Below are 17,929 nucleotides of genomic sequence, written 5' to 3'. Positions count from 1 at the left end.
GTAAAGAGCGTAGCTTCATGAACTCTATCCTATAAATCCACGTAATGAGGCTTCTGCGGGCGATAAATTTAAAGATCAAATAGCACAAGTTGAAGTAAAACTCATACTAAACGATCTTTTTTTGTTGGAGTTTGCACTATCTAGTGTGTGTGTGTCTCTCGGCAGTGTAGAACGCACGAAGCAAACCAACTTACTTAAGACCGTGTAAAAAAAAGTTTCCCGCACCAGCCAACCAACCAAGTCTAAATGTTGTGCGAGCATTTAAACGCATCTTGGGCACATTTCCGAAAGTCATAAAGCTTAAATTTACGACAAATAAATCATTCCTCGTACGGCGAGCAGTGAGTAAGAGAAAAATACGTTGGAGCAGAGCGGGTGGAAAACACATGAAGCTGTAGCTATAACTGCGCCGACCAGACTGGCGGCCATTCTGTCCGTCAGTCAGTCAGGTTAAAGATGGACCTGCGAGCTCGGGCAAGTACACCCAGCAGAGGCCTCGCACGCTGAAGGAAAAAGTGGCTTGTATATACAGTCTTGTTTCGGTCTCTTTGGATGGATCGTGTCTTAAGCAGGTTCAAATCTTGCCACCAAAAACCGTTTGTCGCCTTAACGCGTCCACCTGCACCACCACCAACGCTGCCGCCTCTGCCGCATCTGGCCCCGTACGGCAGGGTGTTCCGAAACCGGAACGAATCCATTTCCCGTCCTCTCTCGCCATCCTCGTTCTCTGCTACGGAATGGGATTATGATGAATGGCCGTACCCGAGACATTCGTCTTCCGTGAACGGGTACATGATTTACGGATATCTCAATTTAGATATCATATTTTACAGTTCGCCACCCTGCACCTCTGTCTCTGAGTCTGAGGAAGCCCATTGGACACACTGGAAGATGGGGTGCGACAGTGGTAGGTCAGGGGGAATGATAAATTTCCTCACGGTAATGTGGAGAAGTTTGCTGTTTTTGGGGCCCGAGCTTGAGCGATGTGTCTTGAGCCCGTGTACGCATTTGCGGTTATATGTAGCGTCGGATGGAAATTTGATCCGCTCGGGATCGTGGGCTTGGCACAATCTCTTGGTGCGTTCGGCCAATCACAATCGTCTCGGGAGGGGGCTTGATACTGTGCCAGGGAGGGGATAATATATCGTTGAAAAAATTGCATCGATGCAGTTTCCACAGTGCCGAAGCGATGGGGGACAAAAAACAGGGGGCGCTGGAGGAAAACTACAAACAATATGTAAAACACGAGGAAATTAAACCAACCAAAACCAAAAAGAGAGGAATAAAGACAACTTTGCAGCAAAACTGTTTCCTACGAAAACGGTGATATGTGCAGCTTATAAATCATTTAAAAAAACGGAGAAGAGCAACACGGACCCAAAAACAAAAAAAAAAAAACGCTCCACATGAAAACAAGCCGTGAAAACCAAACCCCTCATAAAACCCTTTTTGGCGCTTGGGTGCCATCGGGTTGACACGGTGCGAGATGGATTTAATGTCGTGTTCTGGGAATCAGAGCAAATTTTTCATCCGAATAACAAATAAAACTGCCATTCCATTCCTTTGGGCGCGAGACGTTGGCGCTGGCGCATTTTTGCTGGGATCATCTGAGAGGCTTGTCTGGAACTGGCTGGAACTGCATGCTGATGGCGGTTTTCTGATCCAAGATGTGCGAAAGATGCTTCTTTTTTCACGCCCCGGGTTGATTACGGTTTATCGTAGTTTCTTGAACTCAGTTTTTACAAAAAAAAACCTTCAAAAAGGACTCAATTTTATCGAAAATTGTTCATTGAAAGAATCCTTATTCAAGGCATATACCTCCAAATTTGCCTATTTTGTAATGAAGATATAATTTAATAAACTTAAAATGTTCAAGATTTTATCAAGCAAACCATGTTTCAAATATTTAACAATTGTTACGAAATGTACAATGAATGTTGCAACATGCTCCCTTTTGTTTCGTTCCAAATGCTCCACAAAATTTCCCGCGCTCATTTTAAACCATTCCAACCATGCAAATGAGTTCCCGGCCCGGCGGGAAATCGCAAACACGGGCGCTTCCGTGGAATTTTGTCGGCAAACTACCGAAAAATGCGCCTCACAGGCACCGAAACGCTACCGATTGTGAATGTTAATTTAGCCGAAAAATTGACGTCAAGCCACGGGCGTATGCGTAACAGCCCGTCAACAATGCGGCCGGAATTCCTCGGAAAAGCCATCCGCTCAGAACCATCCAGTCGTCGGGCGCATATAGATGCACTCGGGCGCAAAATCTGTACACCGCGTGTGTGTGTGTTGGGTGCAGTTTCCGCGGAAAAAAGTACCCACGCAGACGCCGTGGAAGCCAACGTTGCGCCAAACGCTGTCAAAATATGATGTGCAAAATGCAAATGCAACTGCAGGCGCGACTGGTAGGCGGGATGATGTGATGACGGTATGTTTACCACACGCTGCGCAAATGAGGGCAATGAAAACAATAAGGTAAATGAAGGGGAAGGAACTGCTACACGGCGAAGACGGCCGGAACTGAGCTCAATGTTCGAACAAGTTCTCATACCTGTTGCTGTATCCTTCTTTTTGTATGTCCACGATTGGGTTCACTTTTGTTTCTTCTTCTGTGTTTAAGATAAAAACTTAATCAATTCAAGCCGACGGCCCACGATTCCGAAAATCGATTAATCTTGATCGCCTTTCCCATTCCATCCTTCCCAATTTCCACGTCGCTTCCCTTTCGTACGTAAGCGTATCATCATAATCCCGGTCGAATGAAACTGATTTTGACAGCTTTGCGCCGCGAATGGCTGTGTGCTAGTCAAAACAGCATGAAACGGGAGCAGCCCAAAAATGAATGTAAAAAAAATCGTGTGCCAAGAACAGAGCCCACACCTTTTGCCACCTTGCATTCGTGAGTGTGAATTTTGAGTGAGAATTCCCCCAAAAAAAAGATAAACATACAGATACAAAAGCGTAGAACCATGGAAAAATTGAAATAGAGGAGCAAAAGAAGAAAAACAAACAAACATATACCTAAACAAAACACTGACACACACACATACACGCTGAAACTCATAAGAGTGAGGAAAAGAGCTGAAAATTGAAAAATTATGCAAATTAAATGTTAATTTTATTTAATCAACGAGTAATTTATGAATATTTGAAAAATTTGAATAAGACAAGAGTGAACAACGACGAATCACACGAGTCGGAGGAGACAACAGCAACATCAAAAATCGCATTCACTCAGAATCCTACGGGAGATGTGGAACGCAACCACTCACACTGTAGTCTTTTTTTTTGTGTGCTCTCTGTACTTCCTGCACCATTCACATGAAGCGATGTTACGAGCGCGCGAAGTAAGTTTCGTTTTTCTTCCCATCACATTGCCCCACAAGTCTAAGTGCCCTTCCAAACGTTAAAAAAAACCTGACCACAAGTGGACAGATTAACAAAAAGGGGCACAAGAAAACGCGACTACCAAGAGCGATCATCAGCGAAATATACGAGGACAGCGCGATACTACTCATTTGTATGCTGAGCTTTTAATAAAGATAAGAACGCAAACGAGAAATGGCTTCTTGGCAGGGTCTGGGGCAAGAGGCGAGCGAGCAAACCCGTGGAAAGGTGACCGATGGCGCACACCGAATGTATGGCGGGATTTCGTTGTTTTTTTCTCCATCTCAACTGTCTCTCGGGTTCCTTTCCTGCTCTTGTTTCAGCTCACCAGTCGTTGGTGGTAATCGGTTGAGGGGGGTTTTTTTGTCGGTCTGTTTTTCTGTACCTTCCGTTGCTGCAGCTTTTGGGAAAGTAAACGGCTCTGTTAGGGCACTGCATCGTGCACCACCCGAATGCACACGGAACCGTTTCCTCGCGGTGCTTCCTACCGTTCTGTGCGGTGCTAAGTGGGTCAATTAATTTTTCCCCCGACACCGACCGATTTATAACACCGTGCCGGCCGTGCGTTGCACTTTGGTCGTTTCGGCGAGTTTCAGCAGGCAGCACTGCGACGCTTCGCACGACGCGCCGGTTGGGGCCCGATCGATAAAGTGTCAAAGCTTAATATATATCGAGCAAGCGTTCCCGTGCTGCCCGAAGGTCAATAATTTAATCAAACGTCATTTGTCCTATCAAGGATGATAAACGTACCGGCGATGCGCGTTCCGGGAGCGCTCGCACTATCGTAATTTGGTCGATGGCACGTTTTGGGATGGGAGCGACGAGTCGACAGCGACGATGATCACGCTTATCTCGGCCGTCCCGGTCGGGGCCCGCGTAGATTATCACCTTATTATTATTTTCTCCGAATGAATTAATGCAAACGAACCGCAATGGTACGGAGGGCGAGGACAAAAACCGGAAAAATGCAAAACTGTCACTCACGTTGGGGTCTGGGTGACTCACTTCTCAAGACAGCGGGTTTACGTGCACGTCTGTTCCAAGCGAGAGCGACTCCAAACGATCGGCATTAACTGTGAATGTTTACAGCTTCATGGCGTGGGCCATTTTATCTTTCTCTTTCTGTCTCTGTTCAGTATGCCGGTGTGGACACTGGAAGCACTGGCATTAGAGGTTGTAGGTGTCTCGGTTCGGTCGAGGAGTGAATTAGTTAGACAAACAAATGGCTCCCCCAAAGATGGAGCCGTGCGATCGGATCGACGCGTTGAGCGGTGGTACGCATAATGATGCTACTTAACCGATCGGTAGCTTGAGTCATATATGGATGGCAATTTTTCGGGCTGCAGTGTTGGATCTAGCCATTTGGAAGTGTTCCGCTAGTTATCGGCTGTAGCAAATGCAATTATGAGCCGTTTAGACACATGATTAACAAGGTTTCGCTTGCACAATGAGTGGGACGTATCGAATCGATTTGCTTGGTGGCAATTTCGTGGATATTAATCAGGCAGTTTCCGTTCATTTTGTCTTGCCAACTAGCCGAGGCGACCTTGAGCAGTAGAAGAACCGATCTTCTCAGAACCTCACAGCAATAGGGACTATTTGTCAGCATCGCAATCTTAGTTTCTGCCACAACGACTCGGCAAATTCGCTTTGCCACAGATGTTCTATTCTTGGCCCTGAATTAGTGAATCGGGTCACAACGGCTTACTACCTCCCCAAAGTGATCTTGTAGCCGACTTCAGATTGGTCGACTGGCAGATTTATGAATGAAACGCGTTGTTGGCCACATGTTACTCTCCCAACAAGGGAAAACGCTCATTCCCATCGTCCGAGGTCTAGGCACCCTCGTAGGTCTCACCACTAAATCAGTCACCTTTGTCATCAAGATTGAGCATCATCGAGCAGGTTCAATGTTAGGGCTTTTTGGGGTGAGAGCGGAATGGGGTAAGATAGGAATCTTAGGGTCACTACCAGCTTGGAGTGAAACCGCGTGGACCACAGGCCCCCACAGCTCCCCCAAGACAGCAGGTCACAAGGCCGTAAATAAGCGAATTTGTTAGCCATCAGGTTGAGTTTCCCAGCGAGGGCCGGCAGCAGCGGGAATTCCCTTTTTTCCGGATCCTACTCCTCCCTCCTCCCGTCTGCCTCGTGTGGTCCGGCAGGAAGCTCCCGACGCGGATCGAATTCCGCGCCTGGGAGCAGTTATGAGTTATGATCCCGGCGGATGTATTCGCACGCCGTTCGCTGTCCCCAAAGTCGTTGACGCATCTGCGGGAGCTTGCGCAGAATTGGCGCTGGCCCTCGGCGGGGTAACCGTTCCATTTGCATTCGAGTTGGACGGTGTAAACGGAAAGGAGCGAAAGAGAGTGAGCGGGACTGGTTACGAAAGATCGTAAACGAATGCTCGACTCCCAGCAGGTGATGGATAAATTTGGGATGAAGGTAGACGTAGTGCGTACGTTACCGGCTGTTCCTTTTGCTTGGCTTCCTTCATCGTAGCATCGAGAGATCCGCGATCTTGCGTGTGCTGTTGAGCGATCGTCACCATCTTTCACTGGTGTTTTTAAGCTCGCTCTCCCTCCATTCTCGTTCTCTGCCTGCCCGTTCGGGGCAACATGGGGCCTTCTGATTTAGGTTTCACTGCTCTTCTGGACAGTTGTCGTGCTTTTTTTTGCACAACCCGCGAGAGGCTTTGCGATATTATTGAAATTTTTACGATCCACAAACAAAACATTAAATACCCCATATAAGCTTGCTAAAGAGCCAGCGAGCGATAACAGTAAAACCCAATATTTTATGTCTCTATTTATGAATATCTGTACCTCTCTTCTCCCCTTTCCGTTTAAAATGGTGAACCCTCTTTAGCATATTCAACCACAGCCTGTGGGTAGCTGTTTATGCCAGAGAGTGCACTTGCACCGCATGGAACGGCGAAATGCATTTTAGGGGGATGAGTTGGCGAGTCGAGACGATCGGCGATCAGTTTACAGATCGAAACGGCAATGCGGGAAGCGGCGCAAATGCCTCTTTTGCCTGTTAATTCATGTCAACGGGGGCGAAGATCACAAACCTCGGGAAACGGGATGTGGAATGTTGCATATCATTGTGTGTCCAATTGGTGAATCCAGCCAGGCGGCGTGGTTCGTCGGTACACACACACACACACACGCTGCAGGTGCACCGGAGCGGTCGTTAAGGAGTCGCTGCCGCTGCTGGTCGGAGCCGATCGGACTACTTCGATGCGTCCGAAACAACGCGACGGTGGATGCGGACGGTGGTGGGCAATTTTATAGGAATATAGATTAAATCATAAGATCATAAAATCAGCATCCCCAGCGTGACGAGACACCCGCTGCTCGCCAAACGGTCAGCTGAGTTGTCTGCGGTGCGCACCCCGGGCCGGAGAGTCGGGACTCGGGATTCGGCGCGCCAGCACGTGGTGGTAGATACGCACCGAGCCGTGGTAGTGGTGGTAGTGGGCTCAGGAAAACATAAACTTTGGAATAAAATTTCACTCATAAAACGCGGTATCCAGCAGCGCCGGGCGACCGACCGACGCGCGAGCTTTCTGTCGGGGTCAGCGATTTTTTTTTTCGTCGGAGAGAGCAATCCACACACGGCAGGGTGACACAGGGTTTATGATGGGTTTGGGCTTCTTTTTTTCACTCTGAATTGTCGCTGGCAACGTTATCAACAAATACCCAATAACGTTGGTAAACAAACAGACTGTTTACGGGCTGTCAAATGAACGTCAAACGTTCGCAACAAAGGGCATGAAACGAGAGCTCATATGCTTTAAAAATCTCGTTTATCTTCATATTCTAAATAATAATGATAATATTTCCCCGATCATAAAACTGGTACCGCCATCATCTGCTACATCACTGCCCTCATACACATTCTGTGAACGCCCAAAATTTCCATGCTCAAGCAAAGCATGTCATAACTCATGTGTTGCTCGCCGTCGACGGGCTTTAGTTCTGGGTCCCTGCACATGACAAGCCCCGTCGTGCATCGATGGAAGCGATCTGGTCGTGCAAGTGATGCCCTAACACTGACACACACACACACATACACACAGGCACGTTAGTCAAATGAGGATACGAGCCGAAAGAATATGATTAACAGCAATAACGGGCTTCCAACGGCATCCAACCGGCGGTGTATGATGTAGCACGAAAAATTGTAGCATACCGCCTACAACATAAATTTCGAACGTTCCCGCTTTTCACCGAACTGGAACGAAGGTTTTCCACTGCCTTGCGTTGTAACAGAAATTCTGGGAAAATCGTACCCACCGTTCGACGCCGGTGGCCGCCCGGTGCGGCGGGACACTTGTTGTCGCGTAATGTGAGTCTGCCCTCCGGGGCATTATGAAAGATTAATGGGACGGTATGGCTGGCGTCTATGGCTGGTGCGACGAATCGGAAGCGTTCCCGGAGAATGTGACCGATGAGATGGGAAAAAAGCGGGGCTGCTGCATAACGATCATGATCGGTTTCACTTAATAACGCGTTTTTCTCTCTTTCCCGGGGATTCCAGGGTATTCGGTTCGCGACGGTGCTCCAAGTGTTTGGCGTCGATCAGTTCCTCCGAGCTGGTGATGCGCGCCCGGCATCTGGTATTCCACATACGCTGCTTCTCCTGCGCCGTCTGCAACACGCCGCTGAACAAGGGCGACCACTACACGATACGGGACTCGGCCGTCTTCTGTCGGTAAGTAGACGGTTTGACTTACGGACGAGCCTTCCGTTGAGCTTGCTCAGAATTTGCTTTCCATTTTCCTCCCCCATTCCAGATCACACATTGAGCTGCCGCTGGAGGCGGCCACCACCCCGCTACCGGGGATGCCGATGCAGTGTCCTTACCAGAGCCAGTACGGTACCTCGCCGGTCGCCCCGCTCAGCCCGAGCGACTCGACGACGAGCGGCGGCAAGCTGAACCCGGCCACCTACTACCCACCGCACGGCGTCACCGGGCTGCCGCAGCAGCCGCGCCAGAAGGGCCGGCCCCGGAAACGGAAGCCCAAAGACATCGAAGCCATGACGGCTAGCCTCGGTAAGTGGGAGGTTTGGGTGGCGCGATGGGTGCATTGTTTATGCTTTCTTTTTGGTGTGTTATTTGTTGTTATTTTAACAAAACAAGAAAAAAAGCCTTGTTTGATTCGAGATAAGAACTGGCAATGGAAAACTACGGTTTGTGCGATGGCTTTCGGACGTGCCGTGCCGGGTTGGAAGCTCCGTTTTGGACATTGGCTGGATGTTGTTTTGTTTGTACGATCACACGCAATCTGATGAACATCGCACACCGTATCATACGTTACATTGCTACCCGATAACGATCGTAACGTTTGAATTTCGCAAAAATATGAATTTATGATCATGCATCTCGTTGAAACAAAGCGTTGCGGAGGGTTTAGGGCGAAGCCAGGACAGGACAGTTTGTAATACAGTTGTTTCTTCTTCCTCTCCTTGCCTCTTATTTTTTGCGCGTCTGTGCGCGCATCCACCGGTAGACGTAGACGCACCGCATCATAGATTCATTTATATTGCCTTTGCGTTTTTTTCTTCCTCCGCTAAAACTCCAACCACTCTGCAACACGCTCAAATTGTGCGTGTGTGTGTGAGTGTTTGTCGGTCTTGAGTATGTTATGATCGCGTGTTGGAACCGCTGGCTTAGCCGCGGATCAGCTGGCATGGGAAGAGCGACCATCAAGGGGTCTGTGGAAGCAAACAAAAAAAAAGTGCTTCAACAAGCGATCGGGGGGCGATCTGTGTTCGCACGCCTCTACCGCAACGCATGGTTCGGTGAAAATTTATGATGCTACCATCCCAGGGAAGGGGGAGTTCAGCTAGCTCCCCCCCGACGGTTTTCCGTTGCGACATGGCGTGGCAAGCGCCGGGGGTGACAGAAATAAATAAATATTTAGTATGTAACGTTTGTGCGGAGTGATGAACGATGTTGATACGGCGGTGTTGTGCCTTCCTACTCGTTCCACTCGTCTTGTTGTGTAGCATCTTCCCCCGGGGACCACCAAAACAGCGATGTTGGGCGGGTTTTCGCACTGCAAAAGAGTGTGAGACAGAGAGAGAGAGAGAGACATAGAGAGAAGGGGATTAAAAAAAAACAAAAAGGGGTATGCGATCTCTGAACTTGCCCCTTGCGACGACCACGATGGCTATCGTTGTAATTGCTTCGGTGAGCTTTTAGCTACCGCTCGCCTGGACGATGGACGACCGGGGATCAGCAGCAGCAGCAGCGGCAAAGGTTTATCCGTTTTGGTCTTTGCAGATATTGTTTTATGTTTTGTTGTATCGCTTTTTAATGCGCCGAGCGCCGGCACGCACCGCGCCACATAGGCCAGCTTGACCTTTTCCGTTGGAACTCGTTCGTATCGCTATCTTGGCGTATTTGCCCCCCCTCGATCGTCCCCCTTGCGGTTGAGTGTCGGCTAAACGACCTAGAAGCAAGTAAAAGCAGATGGTTGTTTGTCTGTCCGCGAGTGTGTGTGTTCGTTTTGAGTGACAGGTCATGTCGTGGAATGTTGTTACGTTTTGTGAACCATGGGTAATGTAAGGCAGAGGCAACATTAACGCACACACACACGAAAAAAAACGACAGAAATAGAATGAAAAATGGAGAATGAACATTGCAAAAAAAAGCAACAAAACAAAACCAGACATGGCTGCTTGAGCACTTTGCACAAGTATGATTAATATGCCACGATTAACTTGACTTGATAGTAAACACGATGTAAATATTCATAGTTTGCAAGAAAGTAGACATACACACACGGTAACTTTAATGTATTTATTCCGAACGGCCGGACCTTCCGTTTACGGAGGCTTAATCTATTTGCTAGAATTGTTTGATTACCGTTTCCTGGAGTCCCGGAGGGAGGATTTTGATGATATTGTGGAGCTCCAAAACCCATCCTCATTTGGCCACAACGGTTGCGAGTGCTAATGATGTGTCATTTACTAACGTGTTGGCCGGGAGACATGCCACTTGTTGTTGGGATCTCTAAACTCTACCTCACGCCAGCATCCAAACGTTGGAAAGGGTTTGGGCGTAGGTTCAATGCATGGAACCATCGCAGGCTTTCGTGCATAATGAAGATGCCTCCCTTTTCGGTAGCTTAATTGAGGCGTGATTTGATGAGAGTAAATGATGAGGTTCCTGCATCTGTGTTGCCTACGAAAGGTTGGTGGTGCGGTATGTTTCCGGGTCCCGTAAAACGGTTTGGAGCTCGTACTTTTTTACATGAACATCACTTCAACAGCTTCAACAGGGCTTCACAGCCTCCCCGGAAATGGCTTCCGTGTTAGGCTGCATGTTCTTCTCATCGCATTCTGAGAAAACGGGGCCAAATGGACAGTTCTTTCTACCGCTGCTATCAGACGGCAAGACATCAGGAAACCACCGACCGGCAACCGACTGTTTGTGATGTCTATTAGTGGGAAATCATCATCACTGGTGGCGGGAGGGTTAGAAGAAACTAACCCATCGCTACCGGTTCTAACAGCAACAAAATTCAGGGCTTTTGATGTGGTGGAAAAGACGTTTGTGTGTGTTTAGGCCAACTTCCAGGAACTGACTGTCGGCGGGACGCGCTTATCTCTATTAGCACTCACCCGAAGTGGACGAGAAAACTAGACAAACGCTGCATGAAACCGCCGGCCGGAGGCTGCGATCGAGATGTTGAGTGTCGGCGGCAGAAAAGGGGTTCAGTGCGTGCGCAAGGCCGTCCTGTGTCTCGAGGTCGCACCTACTTTTTTTCTGTCTGGTGCCTCAGGCCCAGAAGCCTCTTCAGCTCTCTTCAGCTCGGGTGCGCCCCCTTCAAAAGCTGGGAATTGCCGCGATGACACGCGGGCATTGTGCGCTTTCAATCCCATCCCCACCGAATGGTAGTGAAGAAGTCGAAAAGTTAATAAACATATCATAAAGAAAGAGATTGTAAAAGGTCGTAGGTTCAATAAAAACGCCCTGGTACCCGATGGTTGCTTACCACCACCACCACCACCACCACCACCACTACCACCATCATATCCCGTCTGCTTTCGGATGCTTACGGCAATGCCCAGCGGGTCTCGCAGTTGGACTGCCGCATCGGGGAAAGGGCAGAACAGGGCCACAGAGCAAGCTACACCGGTCCTTGGGAGACGGGTCGTGGAAGCGGGAAGGCGGCATGCGATGAGCGGTGTAGAATGTGAGCTATCAACCGGTTCGCAGGACCAGATCGGTTTCGTAGAGAAGATTCTTATCGGGCGAGTCTCAGCTGGGAAGAGCAACAGCACCAGCAATAGCAGGACACAGATGTGACGAGGCGCAGGGTTTTGTCCGAAGTTTTTCTTTTTCAGTTGTTGTCATCTGGCCCTGTTGTTTTGGATTGGATTACTTCGGGGTTAATTTATGATCACAACAGTTGCCGTTCCCAAGCGCGCGCGTCCGGGCTGGAACAACCCATTGACCTGACCTGATTTCTTTTAGACGCTGCCGTTCTTTGCTCGCCCCGTCTTCGGGACCACGTTGTAATCGTAAGGATATTGAGATGTAACGCGATCCTGTGATAGCGTAACAAGAGGAAGAACGAACGCAGCAGCAAAACACATGGAAGATAGATTAATTTATTGCTTTATGATTTAAGAAGCAATATTTACGAACCTGTGCGCTTATCTCACACCGCTCTGCACGTTCACAGGCCCAACGGTATGGGTCTTCCAAGAAAAGTCATTTCCAATTCTCATTGAGCATCTTATTTAGAGCAATGTTTTAAAGCCATCATTTCGTTTATGCTCTCTGAATATTGAGTCACGTTTGCAATCAATACGATCCTGTCAGTTCGTTGCGTTTTGTTATTTCGAAATCGAATTCTCTGTGTCTCTCTGCCTGAAAGTGCCACATAAAAATGATGCCAAGCAATATAGGGCGCCGTGTTCAAGGACAGCCCGCGAACAACCGATTGCCCAAGGACCTTATATAAATTGGTTTCTGTAGTTTTCTTTCTTACTTGTACGGAACTTTACGATCTTCCCGATTTATGATCTACCGCGATCCTGCGATGCACGGACACGTTTGTATGGGGCGATAAACATGTTAATAACAACTTCCAACACTGACTCGAAACATTCATCAGAGTGCGGCATTTCAGCTCCGCAAAGGATTGCTTTCTCAGAGTCGAGTTCAATTTTCAAGGACTACACAAAACCACCGACCCGCCACCATTGACGTACCGAATGTGTGTGTGTTTGTGTGTACCGATCAAACGTTAAACGCCAGACAAACGGTGACTTCGCGGGATGGGCAAAAGAAAATGAAATCTGTTTGCGCATCGGGCGCATCACGGGCTGCAGTCAGTTTTAATGTCAATGTTTAATGTTTGTGCTGCCTACTGACCGACTAGAACCGCGCGCTGTCGGCGAAATCCCCCTGCATTTCGGACAGCACAAAGGCACCGTGCTGCTGCTGCTGCTGCTGCTGCTGCTACTATCCCTTGCTGCTGCTGGAGCACAAAAGCGGAAAAAGAACAACCCAAAACAATAAAAACAAATCAACTCCCGAGGAAGTACCATTGTTTTTTGTAATGATTAACGACTCCACGCAGTATTGCTGTGGGATGGCGAGACCCACCGATGCAGGGTAGAATGGACAGGGGTAAACACAAGAAGAAGAAAAGTCCCTTCCCGGGCTGACGGAGGGACGCTGGCCAGTGCTGTTTGTGTTGGAAGCTGGAAAGGTAGTTCCGTGGCAAGATACACTTTGGATGGGTGCATCGAATTGGTTCGGCTAACCGGTGTTACCCGGCGCGGTGCGGACGAACCTGGAACCGGTTTGCCGGATTGTTTAATCAGCGAGAGCTCCTCCTTCTCAGTCTGGGAGCATTCTTCAATTTACTTGTGCGCTTCTTCACGTTTTGTAGAAAAGACAATGCCAGACATCTTCCGCAAGCAAACGATTTGTTCGTTAAACGATCGGTGCTGCTTAAAATGCAGTAACAGTAATAAAGAGATGTTTTTAACTCCCAGTCTCAAAAAAGTAAGGAATAAATATAAATTCAACTCCATTCGCACATTTAGTCAATTGAATGCTGTTGAAGAGCAATTTAATGCTGTGTTACTGCTCACACTTTGTAGGTAAAACTACGCTCAAACTCTTTATGTCCTCTGTGTCCTGCGGGGACATTTATTCAATTTTCACTAGTCAGATCCCTGCAAGGAACATTTCAGCAACGTCCCGATGAGTCGAACAATTACGCACCTTTTTGGACCAAAAAAGAAAAAAAAAACCTCTGTTCTGTTTCTGTTCCAACTCCCAAACAGTGACCATCCCTCGAGGCCTCAAGTCCAGCCAGGTCGAGAGGAAACGCAGAAGCAGAAGCAAAAAAAAAAAACCTCCAGAAGCTCAAACCATCGACTTTAACGCCCTCCGGGTTTGTAGCCGGTTGTTTGCCGAGTTTTTCCGTTTCCTGTGCCTCTCGGTCTGTTATTGTTTTTTTTTTTTGTCTGTAGACTGCGCCTTCCTCTTCTTCTTCTTCTTTTACACCGTTTACTGGCAATCCACCCCCGGTTCATCCTCACAGATTTCATTGATTTGACAACTTCAGGCGCCTAAGGGCTCCATAAAAGGGTGTAAAAGAGAGAAAGAAACCCCAAAGAAATATAAGAAAAATGGTTAAAAAAATGCAGCTAAAGCTATGGGATGGAAAATGAAAAGAAAAGTAACAAAAAAACAGAAACTCCCGAAAGAAGTAAAACCCCCGAGGGCAGGAAAAGAATACAACGTGCAAACCTTAATATTAAGCCACCGAAGTAGCCCCCCTCACAAGTGGACCGTTTGGTAGTCGGCCGGTCAAACCAAACCATCGAACCGACCAACCAAACACAAGAGAGCATACACACTGCTCGAAAAAAGCGATACAACAAAAAAAAGGGAACCGACAAGGAAAACAGTATCATTGTCTGGTCGGTGCGGGTTGAACCCGGTTATTATTATTTGCTCTCAGTACCCTACGGGAGTTGGCACGCCCCATCCGCTCTCCCTCTGTGGTGCCCTCTAAAGTCCTTTCAGAAGACCGATTGACGGCAACCGCTACCGGTTCACCGGAGTGTGTGTGTGTGTGTGTGTGTCTGTGTTCGGAATCGCCTTGCAAGTGAGAAGAAATAACAAGTAGCATAATTCTAATAGTCGGAGTCCCGGAGTCGGATAGATCATGCATTTTTGAGTGTGGTCTTTTTCTTCCCGCTCACGAAGGAGGTGGTTCACTCCCCGTCTACCACCACGGGCTTCACTGTAATTTGTCTGAGACGGGGTGCTTTGCTTCTCGTATCGATCGTTCACCGACACGACCCTAGCGGCCTTACAACGGGTGTCTATGGTCTATGATTTTTTGGAAACATTGTTATGCTGGAGTCCGCCTTTTGTCTGGCTGATCGGCTACTGGAAGTTGGCGCACTCTTTGGTTCCGATCCGAACTCGCCACCTCACGCTCACCTCAATACTGGAGCTGACCGGAGTCTGACCTTAGCGTTGTGTAAGCACAATGGAGGGTGTTCGATTTGCGTAACATCAGGTAGCTACCGGGTTTCGGACGAGTCGGAAAGATCAACCCAGTTTTAAGGCCGTGGTACACAACAGAGAGACAGGGAGCGGATCTACTGGATGTGGAAAGGCACTAGAAAAGAGACGCAACAAACCATCTAGCGTGGGAACAGCGTCTGTTGGTTAGAATCAATCTCACCTCGCCTAGGTAACATTTGGATGTTTAGGGCCTAGGAAGCAGGGGCATCTTTTATGACACAAAGTTGTAAACATTTACCGAAACGTCATTGCGTATGGTTTAGTGACTCAGTAGTGATGTAGTGGTATATACGTTTCGAGAGCTTGTAGACTAACCTCAGCAATCAAAAATCCTGTGCTCAAACGTCAAGTTCACCTGCTTCAATGGCTTTTAAAAGGATGTCTCTCTCTGTCTCTCTGGAAACCTCCAACAAGGTGTAGCATGTTTTTGCGTCACTGTTCGCTGCCGGTGACAGACGACATTTTGATGACCTTGGGAATGAGAATCGCTGCCCCATCTGCCCGGTCCGCTTTCCAAGAAAACACTCCACGTCGATGTGGCTTTGCTGGTGAACGAAGTTTTCTCCCAGAGCCTCTTGTCGACTTGCCAGACACATCCACTATGTTCCCGATAAAGACATCGGAGTTTTGCCGTTTTTTTACGATTATTATGTGGCCATGAGTGTGCCAGGCCGGGGCACCCCGAAAAGAAGGTTGAAGGTTGCGCGGTACATGTCAGCGTAGCTGCCCGTTCATGACCGGTGCACACGCTCGTCGCCCTGACTCCCAGCATCCCACAACGCCAAGGAAAGCCTTAGGTTGTTGAGGTACGTTTATTTCCCTCCACCGAAAACCTGAAAACCCTTGAAGAAGTCAAGACAAGAGAGAGAGAGAGAGGAGACAAGCTGTGTGTGCGGGGTTTGCCTAGCCGATGCCGAGTTTTATGGTGCCTGACCAGCAACAAAACGCACAATGAGCTCAGGGATAGTCACACCCTCTTTGCGTGATGAAGGGCCCGCGCGCGGTTGGAGTTGGGAAGCAAGAGGAGCAACTACAACATTAAAAAAGCCCCCCGAACCTTTACATCTACCGACATACACACGCTCTCGTGCAGTGGGCAAGTAGCGAAAAACCGATCTCCCCTTGCGCCCAGCTTCACACCGAGGCTAGTGACAGAGGGTGGGCATCGTTTCGTTTCTTCTGTCCAGCGGGCCCCTTTGCGTTGGTCCATAAAACGGTAGTACAAGAAGACCAGAACCCAATACATTCGCTGTCCGAGGCTCTAGGGAGTGAGTTAGCAATAAAGCCCCCCTGACCGGGTGCGGGGACAGAGGGTGTACACACACACCATACAGTCAATTGTCTTTTACTCACTCGGTCTCGTTTTCCCCGCACGGGGTTTCTTCACCTTTCAGACCTGAACACCGAGTATCTGGACCTGGGATTTAGCCGGGGGCTCGGTTCCTCGTCCCGGGCCAAACGGATGCGGACGTCCTTCAAGCACCATCAGCTCCGCACGATGAAGTCCTACTTCGCCATCAACCACAATCCGGACGCGAAGGACCTGAAGCAGCTGTCCCAGAAGACGGGACTGCCGAAGCGTGTGCTACAGGTAGGACGACATTGTTAATTTATTCATTTTAAATAGGTTAATAGCTTGGTTAGAATGGTTGAAGAATGGTTAGAAGAATAAGAGAGAAAAAATCATAGCTAGTAGAACTCACAAATGATTATTTAATAAGATTACCAGCAAGGTTAATAAGAAGAGAGCATAACAACACGTGGTTTACTTGTCTAATGAGACTTGCGTAAAAGAATTGGCCATATAAGATACATTTTGCATTTAGTTGTACAGAACTAGCGAATGTATCATTGAAAAGATAATTTCGTTCAGTTTAGTTCACGTAGTGGCGTCTTTTTTAATCAGTTTCAATGTGTTAAGAACATTATATTAATTGAAATCTGATAGAAATGAGAATAATATTTACCAAACCTTCATAATCTTGTTCTCAATAATCAAATTAAACGAACAGAACTAGTATATCAATTGAAATAGTATAACTAAACCCCTTCCAGAGTGTTCCCAAGGTTTTGTATAGTTAAAGTCTTCCGATTTTTTTAGTTAAAGAAAGTTAAAGTAAGTCTATAACAAATTGAAGTTCCATTTTCAATCACCTAGCTCCAATCAATACATTGATATCTAACGCTATTCTCTCCCCTATTTCTCTCTCTCTCTCCCCCCTACGAATAGGTTTGGTTCCAGAACGCACGCGCAAAATGGCGCCGAATGATGATGAAGCAGGAGGGCAAAATCATCGACTCGGACAAGGGCGACGGTTCGCTCGACCTGGACGGGTACGTTTCGCACAGCCCCGGTTCGTACATTATGGGCGGCCCCGGCAGCCCCTCGTCGCTCGACTAGCAACACACGCAGTCGAGAATGCAGTGGCAAGTGCATCTTCGGCGCTGGATACGACGGCTGCTGGCGGGTGATGCAGCGCCGGCGGCCGGTGGTCCCGTCGACCAAAACGACAATACCGCACCGCCGGTGGGTGCGGCGAAAGCTCCGTGAGTGATTGTGAGAGCGTGTGAGTGGGTGGGGGGGGGGGGGGGGCTGTTGTGATTCGAGACTGGGGACGGGGAAAGTTTTGGGAAAGTTGCTGTGCAGTGAGGGAAAGAGAATAAGAGAAGTAACACAAAAAACAGATGCGTTAAAGGGCAGAGAGTGATTGACATCAGGTGCAAGCAAGCAGCAAGCAGCAACACGGATAAGGAACATCCAATCAAGCGATCAAAACCAATGGAAATTAGTTGTTTTTTTTTCTGCAACATACGTGTACGAGTGAATGTGCGTGTGTGCGTTTGTGATTTGTTGATGAAATAAGCAAAAATGGAGATGAAAATGTAAACTAACTTCCCCAACTAACTTCTCTCCCCATACACCAAAGGGGGAGTTCCTGTGTGTGTGTTTGTGTTTTTG

General features: G+C 48.2%; 1 protein-coding gene across 1 annotated transcript in view; it reads left to right on the top strand.

Moving 5' to 3' along the window:
* The window catches only part of LOC121596541 (protein apterous-like), a 62,626-nt gene extending 45,084 nt beyond the window's left edge, over positions 1 to 17,542 (top strand). Inside the window, exons 5-8 of the mRNA XM_041921579.1 lie at positions 7,936 to 8,109; positions 8,192 to 8,451; positions 16,365 to 16,561; positions 17,201 to 17,542. Of these exons, the coding sequence (XP_041777513.1) occupies positions 7,936 to 8,109; positions 8,192 to 8,451; positions 16,365 to 16,561; positions 17,201 to 17,371 (802 nt within the window). The 3' untranslated portion in view covers positions 17,372 to 17,542. The remainder of the gene's footprint in view (positions 1 to 7,935; positions 8,110 to 8,191; positions 8,452 to 16,364; positions 16,562 to 17,200) is intronic.
* Positions 17,543 to 17,929: the final 387 nt, after the last annotated feature.

This window comes from Anopheles merus, chromosome 3R (genome assembly GCF_017562075.2).
Source record: "Anopheles merus strain MAF chromosome 3R, AmerM5.1, whole genome shotgun sequence".
Lineage (NCBI taxonomy): Eukaryota > Metazoa > Arthropoda > Insecta > Diptera > Culicidae > Anopheles > Anopheles merus.
This window is presented reverse-complemented; position numbering and strand designations above follow the sequence as displayed.